Source organism: Coregonus lavaretus (genome assembly GCF_964263955.1).
Source record: "Coregonus lavaretus genome assembly, chromosome: 7".
Lineage (NCBI taxonomy): Eukaryota > Metazoa > Chordata > Actinopteri > Salmoniformes > Salmonidae > Coregonus > Coregonus lavaretus.
In genome coordinates, this window is record NC_139994.1 from 8,077,204 (window position 1) to 8,090,003 (window position 12,800).

The following is a 12,800-nucleotide window of genomic DNA, read 5'->3' on the forward strand; positions in this document are numbered from 1 at the left end:
ATGCAGCCACCACCATGCTTGAAAATATGAAGAGTGGTACTCAGTGGTGTGTTGTGTTGGATTTGCCCCAAACAGAAAGCTTTGTATTCAGGACATAAATGTAATTTCTTTGCCACATTTCTTTTGCAGTTTTACTTTAGAGCCTTATTGCAAACAGGATGCATGTTTTGGAATATTTTTACTCTGTACAGGCTTCCTTCTTTTCACTCTGTCATTTAGGTTAGTATTGTGGAGTAACTACAATGTTGTTGATTCATCCTCAGTTTTCTCCTATCACAGCCATTAAACCCTGTAACCATTTTAAAGTCACCTTTGGCCTCATGGTGAAATCCCTGAGCAGTTTCCTTCCTCTCCGGCAACTGAGTTAGGAAGTACGCCTGTATCTTTGTAGTGACTGGGTGTATTGATACACCATGCTCAAAGGGATATTCAATGTAGTCTTTCTTTTTTTCACCCATCTACCAATAGGTGCCCTTCTTTGCGAGGCATCGGAAAACCTCCCTGGTCTTTGTGGTTGAATCTGTGTTTGAAATTCACTGCTTGACTGAGGGACCTTACAGATAATTGTATGTGTGGGGTACAGAGATGAGGTAGTCATTCAAAAATCATGGTAAACACCATAATTGCACACAGAGTGAGTCCATGCAACTTATTATGTGACGTGTTAAGCACAATTTTACTCCTGAACTTATTTAGGCTTGCCATAACAAAGGGGTTGAATACTTATTGACTCAAGACATTTCAGCTTTTCATTTTTTATTTGTAAACATTTCTAAAAACATTATGGGGTATTGTGTGTAGGCCAGTGACATACAATATCAATATCAAAAACACAAACACAAAACAGGCAGGTACAACAAACAAGTTACAATTACATCATCTTTGAATCAGTCAATTTCCAAATATGAATCCCATTTCTCCCAGTATTCCTGGCCTCTCTCGTTCTGTGTTCTCAAGGTCATTGAAATGAAGCCTATGTGAGAGGGTGTGCTGCGCTGTGTTCTGCCGCCTTAAAAGAGGAATCGTGCTGAGGGTCTGAGCTTTATTCACACATCTGGATCACAGGGCAAAAGGAAAGGGGACATCAGGGCTGGACCTCATTCAGGCTATTTATTTGCTATGCTTCACTTCGTACAGTTGCTGGATATTGGCGGGAACTGTAACACGCTGTCGTACTAGTCGATCCAGAGCATCCCAAACTTTCTCAATGGGTGACATGTCTGGTGAGTATGCAGGCCATGGAAGAACTGGGACATTTTCAGCTTCCAGGAATTGTGTACAGAAACTTGCGACATGGGGCCGTTCATTATGATGCTGAAACATGAGGTGATGGTGGCGGACGAATGGCACGACAATGGGTCTTAGGATCTCATCACGCTATCTCTGTGCATTCAAATTTGCCATTGATAAAATACAATTGTGTTCGTTGTCCGTAGCTTATGCCTGCCCATACCGTAACCCCACCGCCACCATGGGGCACTCTGTTCACAACGTTGACATCAGCAAACGCTTGCCCACACAATGCCATACACATGGTCTGCGGTTGTGAGGCTGGTTGGACGTCCTGTCAAATTCTCTAAAACGATGTTGGAGGCGGCTTATGGTAGAGAAATTAACATTCAATTATCTGGCAACAGCTCTGGTGGACATTCCTGCAGTCAGCAAGTCAATTGCACACTCCCTCAAAACTTGAGACATCTCTAGCATTGTGTTGTGTGACAAAACTGCACATTTTAGAAGGGCCTTTTATTATCCCCAGCACAAGGTGCACCTGTGTAATGATAATGCTGTTTAATCAGCTTTTTGATATGCCACACCTGTCAGGTGGATGGATTATCTTGGCAAAGGAAAAATGCTCACTAACAGGGATGTAAACAAATTTGTGCACAACATTTGTGAGAAATAAGCTTTTTCTGCACATGGAACATTTCTGGGATCTTTTATTTCAGCCCATGAAACATGGGACCAACACTTTACGTTGCATTTATATTTTTGCTTAGTATAATAATGTTTAAATGTATTCCATGACTATATAACGTTATCATTTCACTGTGGAGAATTCATCTTCAAGTGATTCCTATGAATAAAATGAATTTCATAATAAAAGTGTCATATAAAAAAGGCCAACCATGATCATTTACGACATCTAGGCAGGTGTTTGGAGAGGTGTGCTTTCCGAGTGAAGTTGAAAAGGCAGTGGGGGCAGGGGTACGGTCTCTCCCCTGTGTGGGTCTTCATGTGGACTTTGACATGACTCTGTTCATAAAAGCTTTTCCCACATTCTTGGCAGGAGTATGGCTTTATATCACGGTGAGTGTGGGTCCTCATGTGACTGGTCAGAGAACCAGAGCGGTTAAACCGGCTGGGGCATTCAGGGCATTCAAATGGCTTCTCCCCAGTGTGGAGGAGCTTGTGCTTGGACAGATCCCCAGACTGAGTGAAGCTTTTACTGCACTCGGTACAGGTGTATGGTTTCTCACCCGTGTGAGTCAGATGATGGTTCTTCAGGTGTGAGAGTCGAAAAAACTTCTTGTCGCACACTGTGCAGTGGTAGGGCCTCTCCCCGGTGTGTGAGCGCATGTGTAACTTCAACAACCCCAGCCTCAAGAACGCCCGCCCACAAATCCCACAGTGGTAGTTCTTCTCGTTGCTGTGGATCTTCAGGTGTGTTTTCAGATAAGCTTTGTCAGCAAAGTCTTTACCACACACAGTGCATTTGAAAGGTCTCTCCCCCGAGTGTGTTCGCAGGTGAAGCTTCAGATGGGCCCTGCTTGCATACCGCTTATCGCATTGGGAGCAGGAGAACTTCCTCTCACCAGTGTGAACTGACAGGTGAGTCCAGAGGAGCGACTTCCGTTTGAAAGCTTTCCCGCAGTCCTGGCATTTGAACGGCTTGAGCCCCGAGTGTATTAACGAGTGATAACGGTAACCGCTGTTCTCTGAGAAGCGCTTGCCGCACTCCTTACATTCGTACGGCTTCTCTCCAGTGTGGATGCGCATGTGAGTGTCCAGGCTCGTAGGAGTACTGAGGATCTTCCCACACTCTGAGCAATGGAAGCCGACTTCCAGACAGACCACAGTCTTAGTGTCCTTAGGTTTAGTGCCCTCTGGTTCGTGACACTGGTGTGGCCCCAGTCCCCAGCAATTCTCAAAGCTCTTCCCACAGTCAGCGCAACTGATGTGACCATCGGTGAGAAAAACAGCCATTTTGTGCAAATTCTTGCAATGCTTCAGCAGAGTGCCCAGGTACGGGAATCTGCGGGCACACTGCGGGCAGGGGTGGAGTTTCCCCGGAACCCTGGGGGGACGGGTAGGTTTCTGGGGAAAGGCGGAGGGGTGGGCCTGGCGGGTGTGGATGTGTAGCTGTCGTGGGGTATGGAACATGCAGCTACACTGGGGACAGCTGAGTGTGGGGGCATACAATGTTTTACTCTTTGAGACGTGGCATTTCAACATGGCCAGGTACTGCTTCTGGTGTTTGGTCTTGATGTGGTTCTCCAGGAAGTAACAGTCAGTGAAGGAGATGGTGCAGTGTGGACAAGGAAAGAACTGCGGAGAAGAGACTGAGGGAGAGGGATAGAGAGGTGATTAGGTCTTGCACGCAGAGTAGAATATGTTCTGTTCAGCTTGAGAAGGACAGCACAAAGATGAGGAGGAGGACCGGAGGTCAACTTTGATCACTTGCTACTAATATAATTGATTTTTATTAAAAACAATATGTTTCTTGCCCATGATGTATTTATCAGAGTTATTGACCTCACAATAAGCCACATTTGAGTAACTTACATTGTGGTGCTGAAATTTGAAGCAGCAGCTGCCGCACAATCAATCGAAAATGAACAGCTCATGGTGCTGAAAGAAGGCAAATTCGAGTAGGCATAATTCATTTCGACGTCTTCATTTTAATTAGACTTTACTAACAACAAATGGGCTTTGTGTTAGAGCCTATTTCTTCCTATTTAAGAAATAAGAGGTAGGTCTACCTGTTTGACAGACAAAATTAGGTTATAGGCTGCTATATCCATAGATTTGTTGGTCAATTCCTCCACCCAATATGCACTCTTTAAATAGCATACCTCCGTGTCAGTGAAGGGCTGTTAATTTAAAACCAAGACTCATATTGAGAGGGTATGAAAGGCCTACTTTTTATTAAAGAAAATGGCACAAAGCACAGGCCTACCCGTTGTTAACTTAATATTTAGAAGAAAATAAACCGGATCTGATTATGTCAAGTGATCTATAACAGAGCTATGGTCCGTGATGCTTTATCCTAGAAACAAGCTGTACAATACCTGGGAAAGACATCACTTCAATGGATATGGGGATATATATATTGATTCGTTTCTTTGACATTCAGTGGCTGAGCTACAACCTTCTATAGCAGAGGAGACAAAACATTTACTTTGCTTGGGAAGTAATCTAATTCTGTCACTATTAATTGAATAAGCTATTCACTTTCTGTACAATAGAAGTTGTTTAAACCCAGACAGCTTTTGGGGAAACACTTGAGACCTTCTTTATTTGGGTTAAGCCACGGAAGAAGAGTAGTCAGCAGTTAAAGCTTACATTTTTCTGCGTCGGTAGGCCTACTCTGTCTGGGGTGGTAAGGTAGGCCTAACTTTTGAAAGTACCATGCTCAAATTCCTAAGGACATCTCAGATGTAATTATTTTGCAAACAGGGACAGTTTCATTGCAAACAAGACACACTGATTTGGCAATAGATATTTATGATAAGATGAACGCATACGCCTATCTCTCTGTCCATTCTTATTAGCCTGTAATTTCTGTCATTTGTGTGGTATTAAAAAAGATATTGCTAATATGTGCAATTACGTAGAATTGTATGAAATGTTTATAAAAGGCAATTTTTTCTCTAACCTGCAAACACGATGATAGATTCATGCAATGATTTTACTATAAAGGAGATCTTTCCACCCCAACTCTTGTCCAACCCACAACCTTCTGGCCCGCAGACCTGGGCGCTATAAAAATTCCTGCATTGCCATCTAATGCTTACAGGACGAATAACAGTTTCTAAGGCTCTGGTCTGTCCAAGAAGTGAGGGTAAACACTAGACATGTTCTCTGCTATCTGCTTTATGTTTTAATTCTTATTTTGGGTATAGGGGAGGGTCACTTTTTTTTTTAAAGCGTTCAGGGAGGGTTTATGTAAATGTTCTTCATGTAACCCTTATTGTAAATAATGTTCTCTCCCTAAGAGGGGGAACAAACAAAAATGAGGAATGTCATTTTCTTAATTCAAGAATAAGGAAATAATCCCTGCTGATATCAAATTAAAATATTCAGTAATTCATCACCCATTTTCATTGCAGTGTTGGGTGTAGACTGGAGTATGTACATGTCCTACCGTCATTGTTGTCTTTATCCATCCTGGCATCCGTCTCCTCCTTCACCAAACGCACTTTAGTTTCTCTCAGAAGAGTCTTAACCACCACCTTATAAATTAGAAAGATGAAGAAACCACAGTAAGCATAAACCAACAATCTACACTGAACTAAAATATAAAACGCAACATACAACAATTTCAAAGATTTTACTGAGTTACAGTTAATGTAAGGAAATCAGTCAATTAAAATAAATATATTAGGCCCTAATCTATGGATATCACATGACTGGAATCAGAAAACCAGTCAGTATCTGGTGTGACCACCATTTGCCTCATGCAGCGTGACACATCTCCTTCGCATAGAGTTGATCAGGCTGTTGATTTTGGCCTGTGTAATATTGTCCCACCCCTCTTCAATGGCTGTGCGAAGTTGCTGGATATTTTGCCGGGAACTGGAACATGCTGTCGTACACGTCGATCCAGAGCATCCCAAACATGCTCAATGGGTGACATGTCTGGTGAGTATGCAGGCCATGGAAGAACTGGAACATTTTCAGCTTCCAGGAATTGTGCACAGATCCTTGCGACATGGGGCCGTGCATTTTCATGCTGAAACATGAGGTGATGGCGGCGGATGAATGGCACAACAATGGGCTTCAGGATCTCGTCACGGTATCTCTGTGCATTCAAATTGCCATCGATAAAATGCAATTGTGTTCGTTGTCCGTAGCTTATGCCTGCCCATACCATAACCCCACCGCCACCATGGAGCACTCTGTTCACAACGTTAACATCAGCAAACCGCTCGCCCACACGACACTATACACACTGTCTGCCATCTGCCCGTTACAGTTGAAACCGGGATTAATCTGTGAAGAGCACTTATTCAGCGTGCCAGTGGCCATCGAAGGTTAGCATTTGCCCACTGAAGTCTGTTATGACGCCGAACTGCAGTCAGGTCAAGACCCTGGTGAGGACGACGAGCACGCAGATGAGCTTCTCTGAGACAGTTTGTGCAGAAATGATTTGGTTGTGCAAACCCACAGTTTCATCAGCTGTCAGGGTGGCTTGTCCAAGACGATCCCGCAGGTAAAGAAGCCGTATGTGTAGGTCCTGGGCTGGCGTGGTTACCACGTGCCAAATTCTCTAAAACGACGTTGGAGGCGGCTTATGGTAGAGAAATTAACATTCAGTTCTCTGGCAACTGCTCTGGTGGACATTCCTGTAGTCAGCATGCCAATTGTGGCATTGTGTTGTGTGACAAAACTGCACATTTTAGAGTGGCCTTTTATTGTCCCCAGCATAATGTGCACCTGTGTAATGATCATGCTGTTTAATCAGCTTCTTGATATGCCACACTTGTCAGGTTGATGGATTTTCTTGGCAAAGGAGAAATGCTCACTAACCGGGATGTAAACAAATTTGTGCACAACATTTGAGAGAAATAAGCTTTTTGTGCGTATGGAACATTTCTGGGATCTTTTGTTTATATTTTTGTTCAGTGTAAATGCTCATCTAGTTACTAAGGCACTGAACGTTAATTATAATAAAGGTTACATGGAGAAAATCGGACTTCTCTGAAATGAAAATGGATGGCCTCCCTTCAGCAAAATATATTTGACCTTCCCTGAAAAAAAAGTGACCCTCCCCTATACCCCAAACAATAATGAAAACAAAGTGGATAGCAGAGAACATGTCTACCGTTTACCCTCACTTCCTGGACAGACCACAGCCTTAGATATGTAGTTTTAGAAACCGTTCTTCGTTCTGTAAGCATTACATGGCAATGCAGGAATTCTGATAGCGCACAGGGCTGCGCGCCAGAAGGTTGAAGGTTTGCAGACCAACATGGACAAGAGTAAGCATGAAAAGATCTCCATTAAAGTAAAAGCACTGCATGAATCTATCCTCGTGTTTGCAGGTCAGAGAAAAAAATTGCCTTTTATAAACATGTCATGCAATTCTACTTCATTTTAAATATTAGCGGAATCTTTTTTAATACCACACAAATGACCGAAATTGCAGGGTAAGAATGGACAGATAGGCCTATGTGTTCATCTTATAATATTTATCGAATGCCAAATCAGTGTGTCTTGTTTGCAACGAAACTATCCCTGTTTGTAAATAATTAAATCTGAGACGTCATTAGGAATTTGAGCATGGTACTTTCAAAAGTTAGCCCTAACTTTCCACCCCAGACAGAGTAGGCCTACAGACGCAGAAAAAAATTATGCTTTAACTGCTGGCTTCTCTTCTTCCGTGGCTTAACCCAACAAGAGAAGGTCACAAGTGTTTCCCCTAAAAGCTGTCTGGGTTTAAACATTTTCTATTGTACAGAAAGTGTCTATTTGTTGTCTCTTGGGCTATAGAAGGTTGTAATTCAGCCTCTGATTGATTCCAGGCTGCATCACAACCGGCCGTGATTGGGAGTCCCATAGGGCGGCGCACAATTGGCCCAGCGTCGTCCGGGTTTGGCCGGTGTAGGCCGTCATTGTAAATAAGAATTTGTTCTTAACTGACTTGCCTAGTTAAATAAAGGTAAAAAAACAAAAAAAAAAAGTCAAATAAACTAAACTGTGATATTCTCATATCCATTGAAGTCATGTCTTTCCCGGGTATTTTACAGCTTGTTTCTAACATAAAGCATTGTGGACCAAAGCGCTGTTATAGATCACTTTATATAATCGCATCAGTTTTATTTTCTTTCAAATATTAAGCTAACAATGGGTAGGTAGGCCTGTGTTTTTTTTTGCCATTTTCTTTAATAAAAGGTAGGCCTATGGCATACCCTCTCAATTCAAGTCTTGGAGGTAGGCTATTTGAAGAGTGCATGGTGGGTGGAGGATTGACCGACACATCTATGGATATAGCAGCCTATAGCCTAATTTCGTCTGTCGAACAGGTAGGCCTACCTCTTATTTCTTAAATAGTAAGAAATACGCTCCAACACAAAGTCCTATTATTGTTAGTTTTATATTCTAAAACACTGTGAAAAATTGAAATTTCATCAATTACATGACCCTCCCCATAACTAGATTTTCCTCCAGTAACCATTCTGTAAATGTCGATCCATCCCTAAAAGTCACATGTTGAGAGACTACTAACTCGTCTTACATTGGACAATTTTGTTAGTATCACCACAGGACTCCTCGATATCTTGCTACACCGAGTTGGTTGGTCGGACGTAGTTTGATGTTGCTTGACGTGCTTTTGCTTCTCCAGCAAGGGACGTTTGGAACGGTCACCAGTTTCCTTCCGTTCAAAGTCTCCTGGTTCTTTTTTTATCCGGATGGAGTTGAAAGTAACCCCATTAGTGTTGGACTGTGTAGTCCTCTTGGTTGTGTTGCTTTGCGTTTTCCCAGGTTTGTTATTCATCTTGTTGACTTGAGTACCTCGGTCAGGTTAAGTCGACACTTTCCTCTTCCTTTGAATTCTGCTGGAAAGACTAGCTTGGTAGACAACTCAAGACCAGGTCATCACAATAATAGCCTATCCAACACAACAAAGTTAACATTACGCTGCATTATCAAAAAAAAACAACGCAGAATTATTAAGAAACAATACTTCTGCATGAACCAAATGCTGAAGCCTAACTGATTATTGATAGAACATCCATGACATGGAGCAATGTTGCGTTTGGTCTGCGCAGTTTCTGCGCAAATATGAATACACGAAAGAGTATGCCGTCAATCACTTCCGGAGTCAACACATTTTCAGGAAGGTTATCTAACTTGCAAGAAGATCATATAAAACAAATTCTCATGAGATTGGCAAGACTTGCTTTTCAGAGAGACTAGCTATATTCTGTAGGGAATGCAGTCAAGACTACGATAGCTGTATGCTGTAACTGTTAATTAAGTGAAAGGGCATAGGCTTGTGTAACTGGGCTGGCTGAGCTAGTTTAATAAACTATTTTAAAAACTGTGGTTGGTTAGCATGCTAGCTACACCAAACGTAAATGCTGTGGTGCTGGTGCAGAGATGCTGGCTAAAATAAGAAGAGACCGAGGGTGTCGTAATCGATTTCTGTAGCAATTAATTATATTGCTTTACTGTTAACGTTAGCTAACTAGTCAACTAGCTATCGATAAATGACTGTCACCAGCTTGCTCACTGTCATCTGTCAAATCTGGTTTTGATCACTATAGCTAGCTAGCTACCAACACCAACTTTCTCTCTTTCTCCACTCTCTACCTCAATAGGTTGCGTCTCTAAAGAAAAGGTAAAGTGCCATTATATTGCGCAATGAGCGTCCCCTGTATACTTTCCACGGCTGCTCGAAGCTCCACATTGCCGGGGGCGTACGGCGGTCTGCTACGGTCCCGTGTATTGTGCCCGTGTTCGATCACAAGGTGAGTTGGGTTTCATCTCGAATATGTCGAGTATTGTTGGTGTCAGGTGGCCCTTCACCCCGCTGTCATTATTGCGGAGTTAGGACAGGGCTTGAGGCTGATTGTGCGGCTACTACACTTTTGTCACATCTTTAACAACACCAAAGCTTCCATACACCCGGAACTACTCTCCTGTTTTTAGATGATCATTATTTACTTAAAGTTCGCTGGACCCAGCTAACAATAGGTAAAAGTCAATTTACTGTTTGTTTTGACGTCTGCACACAGGTGAGACTGAAGTCTCTTTCTAGGGGCCATTGAGGTTATACACGTAACTGACCTTTGTGATGATCAGCTTGGCTACATTATTTTCTGATAGACAGACATGTTTAAATAAAGTAGGCATTTCTGTTGTCTTTTCAGGAAAATGTCATCCAGAAGACAAATGGACCATCTAGAGAGGACAGCCAGCAACTATAGACAAGATGTGAGTGACCATCCAGCTGTGTTCATACTATAGCAACAAGCCTGTGGCTTATGCAATTCAAAGCTGAAAACAGTTTTAGAATCTGTGTTATGATGAGACTGACAATATCGAAGACATTTTGCTTGTCTGTGTATGTCTAGGCTAAAGGTTACTAATGTTCAGAGTCTCAACTAATGCCACAGTTTTAAAATGTTAATCTTCATGATTGATTGACAGGTTATTTCATTTGTAAACTGTGTGTTGGTGTGTGTGTCCAGCGTGTATATCCGGCGCGGGTATGTGGCATCATGGACGAGTCTGAGACAGTGAAACGCCTCCGGCTAGCTGTCCATCCAGACTTCACTTTCAGAGCTGGCCAGTGGTGAGTAGTACAGTACTGTCATTTGTTTGGCTACATTCATAGCTCATTGAAAGGAATCTGAATACAGCATTTACACCAATGGCTATGGGGCGAGGATGCTTACACCTATCCAATCCTTTCAGATCTGCACAAGTGCGTAGGTTGTAGGTACGGGTAGATACGGTATAGTGGGGAGAGGCAGTGTGTTGTCACAATTAACCAGTATATCACATCAACAAAGGTACAGTTTGTTGGACAAAAGGTCCACACAGGGGCATAGAGGTTATTGAGTTTATTATCTGACACAGGCTGCTGTCAATCATCGCACACAGTGAGAGAAATGACATGCTGCAATCCGTCAAGGTCTTGAACGAGCCTTGTTTATAATGACTATAATACCTTTACCAGGCACTAGAGGGAAGTGTTGCATTGAATGTGCATTACGCTATTTACGGTGTTGCTCTCTGCTGCCACTCTTCCCCAGGTCATTGTGGTAAAAGAGGGTGTTCTCAATCAACCCACCTGGTTAAAATACAGGTAAATAAATAAGTTGATCATTTGATAAACAAATGCATATGATGACATCAGGAAACAGTTGGGGAGGTTATTTTAGACCCATTAACAGGCGTTATAATATATGCCATTTAGCAGACACTTTTTTTCCAAAGCGACTTAGTCGTGCGTTCGTACATTACGAATGGGTGGTCCCGGGAATCGAACCCACTACCCTGGCATTACAAGTAGCACGCTCTACCACTGAGCTACAAAGGACCATGGCATTAGTATTGTAGCTAAAAGCAAAGCACACATCCATAAACATGTTTAATTTATGTGATGTAAAAGTACATTCAGTTGATAAATATCCCCTTTGACTCTGTGGTCCATACTGTTGGTGGGCGGTTTGTGTTGTGTATAAACAGAAGTGGTTGGTGAGTTGCCCCCCAGCGTTCAGTAATGAATGTAAAATAGATGTAAATACTTTGGTTACACCTCCTCCAGTCCATATGACAGGTGGGTAGGAGGAGTGGGAGAAACATATGTGTGTGTCTCTGTTTAGGTGTCAGAGAGAGGGAGAGGGAGAGATGCTTGCTAGTTGTTATTGCCTTGGAGGGCTGTGTTACTTGTCGTTTTTTAAAAACTTGTGGAAAGTTATGAGTTTCAGCCAAGTTACCACTTCCAGTGGTATGTTATGTGGAGAGATGTGAGAGACATGGACACATTCTGTACATTTTGAGGTTGAGTTTGAATCCGTTAGATTATGTTCTCAGTTGGACACGTTTTGCATTACTTAACATTAACAGTGCTCTTTTTGTCTCTCTCTGTCTCTCTCGGTCTCTCTCGGTCTCTCTCTGTCTGTCTCTGTCTGTCTCTGTCTGTCTCTGTCTGTCTCTGTCTGTCTCTGTCTGTCTCTCTCTGTCTGTCTCTGTCTGTCTCTGTCTCTAGGGTGGACTTCTTTATCCCTGGTATGGAGAAGGTAGGAGGATTCTCTGTGTGTTCCAGTCCAGGTCTGCTGCAGAGAGAGGGCGTTATCGAGCTGGCTGTCAAATACACACAACATCCCCCCGCACACTGGATACACACCAGGGTGAGTGTGTGTGTGTGTGTGTGTGTGTCTACTGTCGTGGTCAAAAGTTGTTCGTCACCAAACTGTTCTTGGATGGTTGGGAGAAGTTGCTCTCGGAGGATGTGTTGGTACCATTCTTTATTCATGGCTGTGTTCTTAGGCAAAATTGTCTCTCCATCTGATGATGTCTGTCTGTCTGTCTGTGTGTGTGTGTGTGTATAGGTTTTATTGTAAGTCTGATCTCATCCAGTAGCTGTGTCTTCTCTGAGCATGTGTGTGACTGTGGTTGTCGCCACAAAGCTGTCTGATATTCCACAGTAAAGTGGTTGGAGACTGCACTCAGCCCTGGGATTGTTTGATGAGCCTGTTGTTTGATAACTCTTCCTCCTGTCTGTACTGTGTTAGTGGGGAGACCATGACAACAGATAAAGCAGAGGAGAGAGTGTGTGTGTGTGTGTGTGTGTGTGTATATGTTTGAGTAAGTAAGTGTGTGTGTGTGTGTATGAGTGCGCGCGCGTATGAGTGTGTGCGCGTATGAGTGTGTAAAGAGAAAGGGAATTTGCTGCTGATGTCTTCAAAAGAACCCCCCTACCAGCCATAAGATCTCTCGCTCTCTCCCATAGTGTGTGGAACAGCATCTCCTGAGACTCCTGTCAGAAGTAGCTAAACCGATGCTGCACTGGAAGTACTTTTTTTTAAACCTCTATAACATACTTTTTCTCCACAATAGGG

General features: G+C 42.9%; 2 protein-coding genes across 2 annotated transcripts in view; one reads left to right on the forward strand and one right to left on the reverse strand.

Annotated features, from left to right (window-relative positions):
• Positions 1 to 762: 762 nt before the first annotated feature.
• LOC311133031 (uncharacterized protein) lies at positions 763 to 8,992 on the reverse strand. Its single transcript, XM_084166448.1, has 3 exons — positions 8,462 to 8,992; positions 5,369 to 5,456; positions 763 to 3,563 (listed from the first exon to the last, which is right to left on the reverse strand). Exons 1-3 carry the CDS (start codon positions 8,720 to 8,722, stop codon positions 2,134 to 2,136), a joined length of 1,779 nt encoding a protein of 592 aa, XP_084022574.1. The 5' UTR covers positions 8,723 to 8,992; the 3' UTR covers positions 763 to 2,133.
• A 365-nt stretch (positions 8,993 to 9,357) lies between these two features.
• The window catches only part of LOC311133032 (oxidoreductase NAD-binding domain-containing protein 1-like), an 11,620-nt gene continuing 8,177 nt past the window's right edge, over positions 9,358 to 12,800 (forward strand). Inside the window, 4 exon segments of the mRNA XM_084166449.1 lie at positions 9,358 to 9,698; positions 10,101 to 10,164; positions 10,422 to 10,525; positions 11,948 to 12,089. Coding sequence (XP_084022575.1) covers positions 9,592 to 9,698; positions 10,101 to 10,164; positions 10,422 to 10,525; positions 11,948 to 12,089 — 417 coding nt within the window. The 5' untranslated portion in view covers positions 9,358 to 9,591.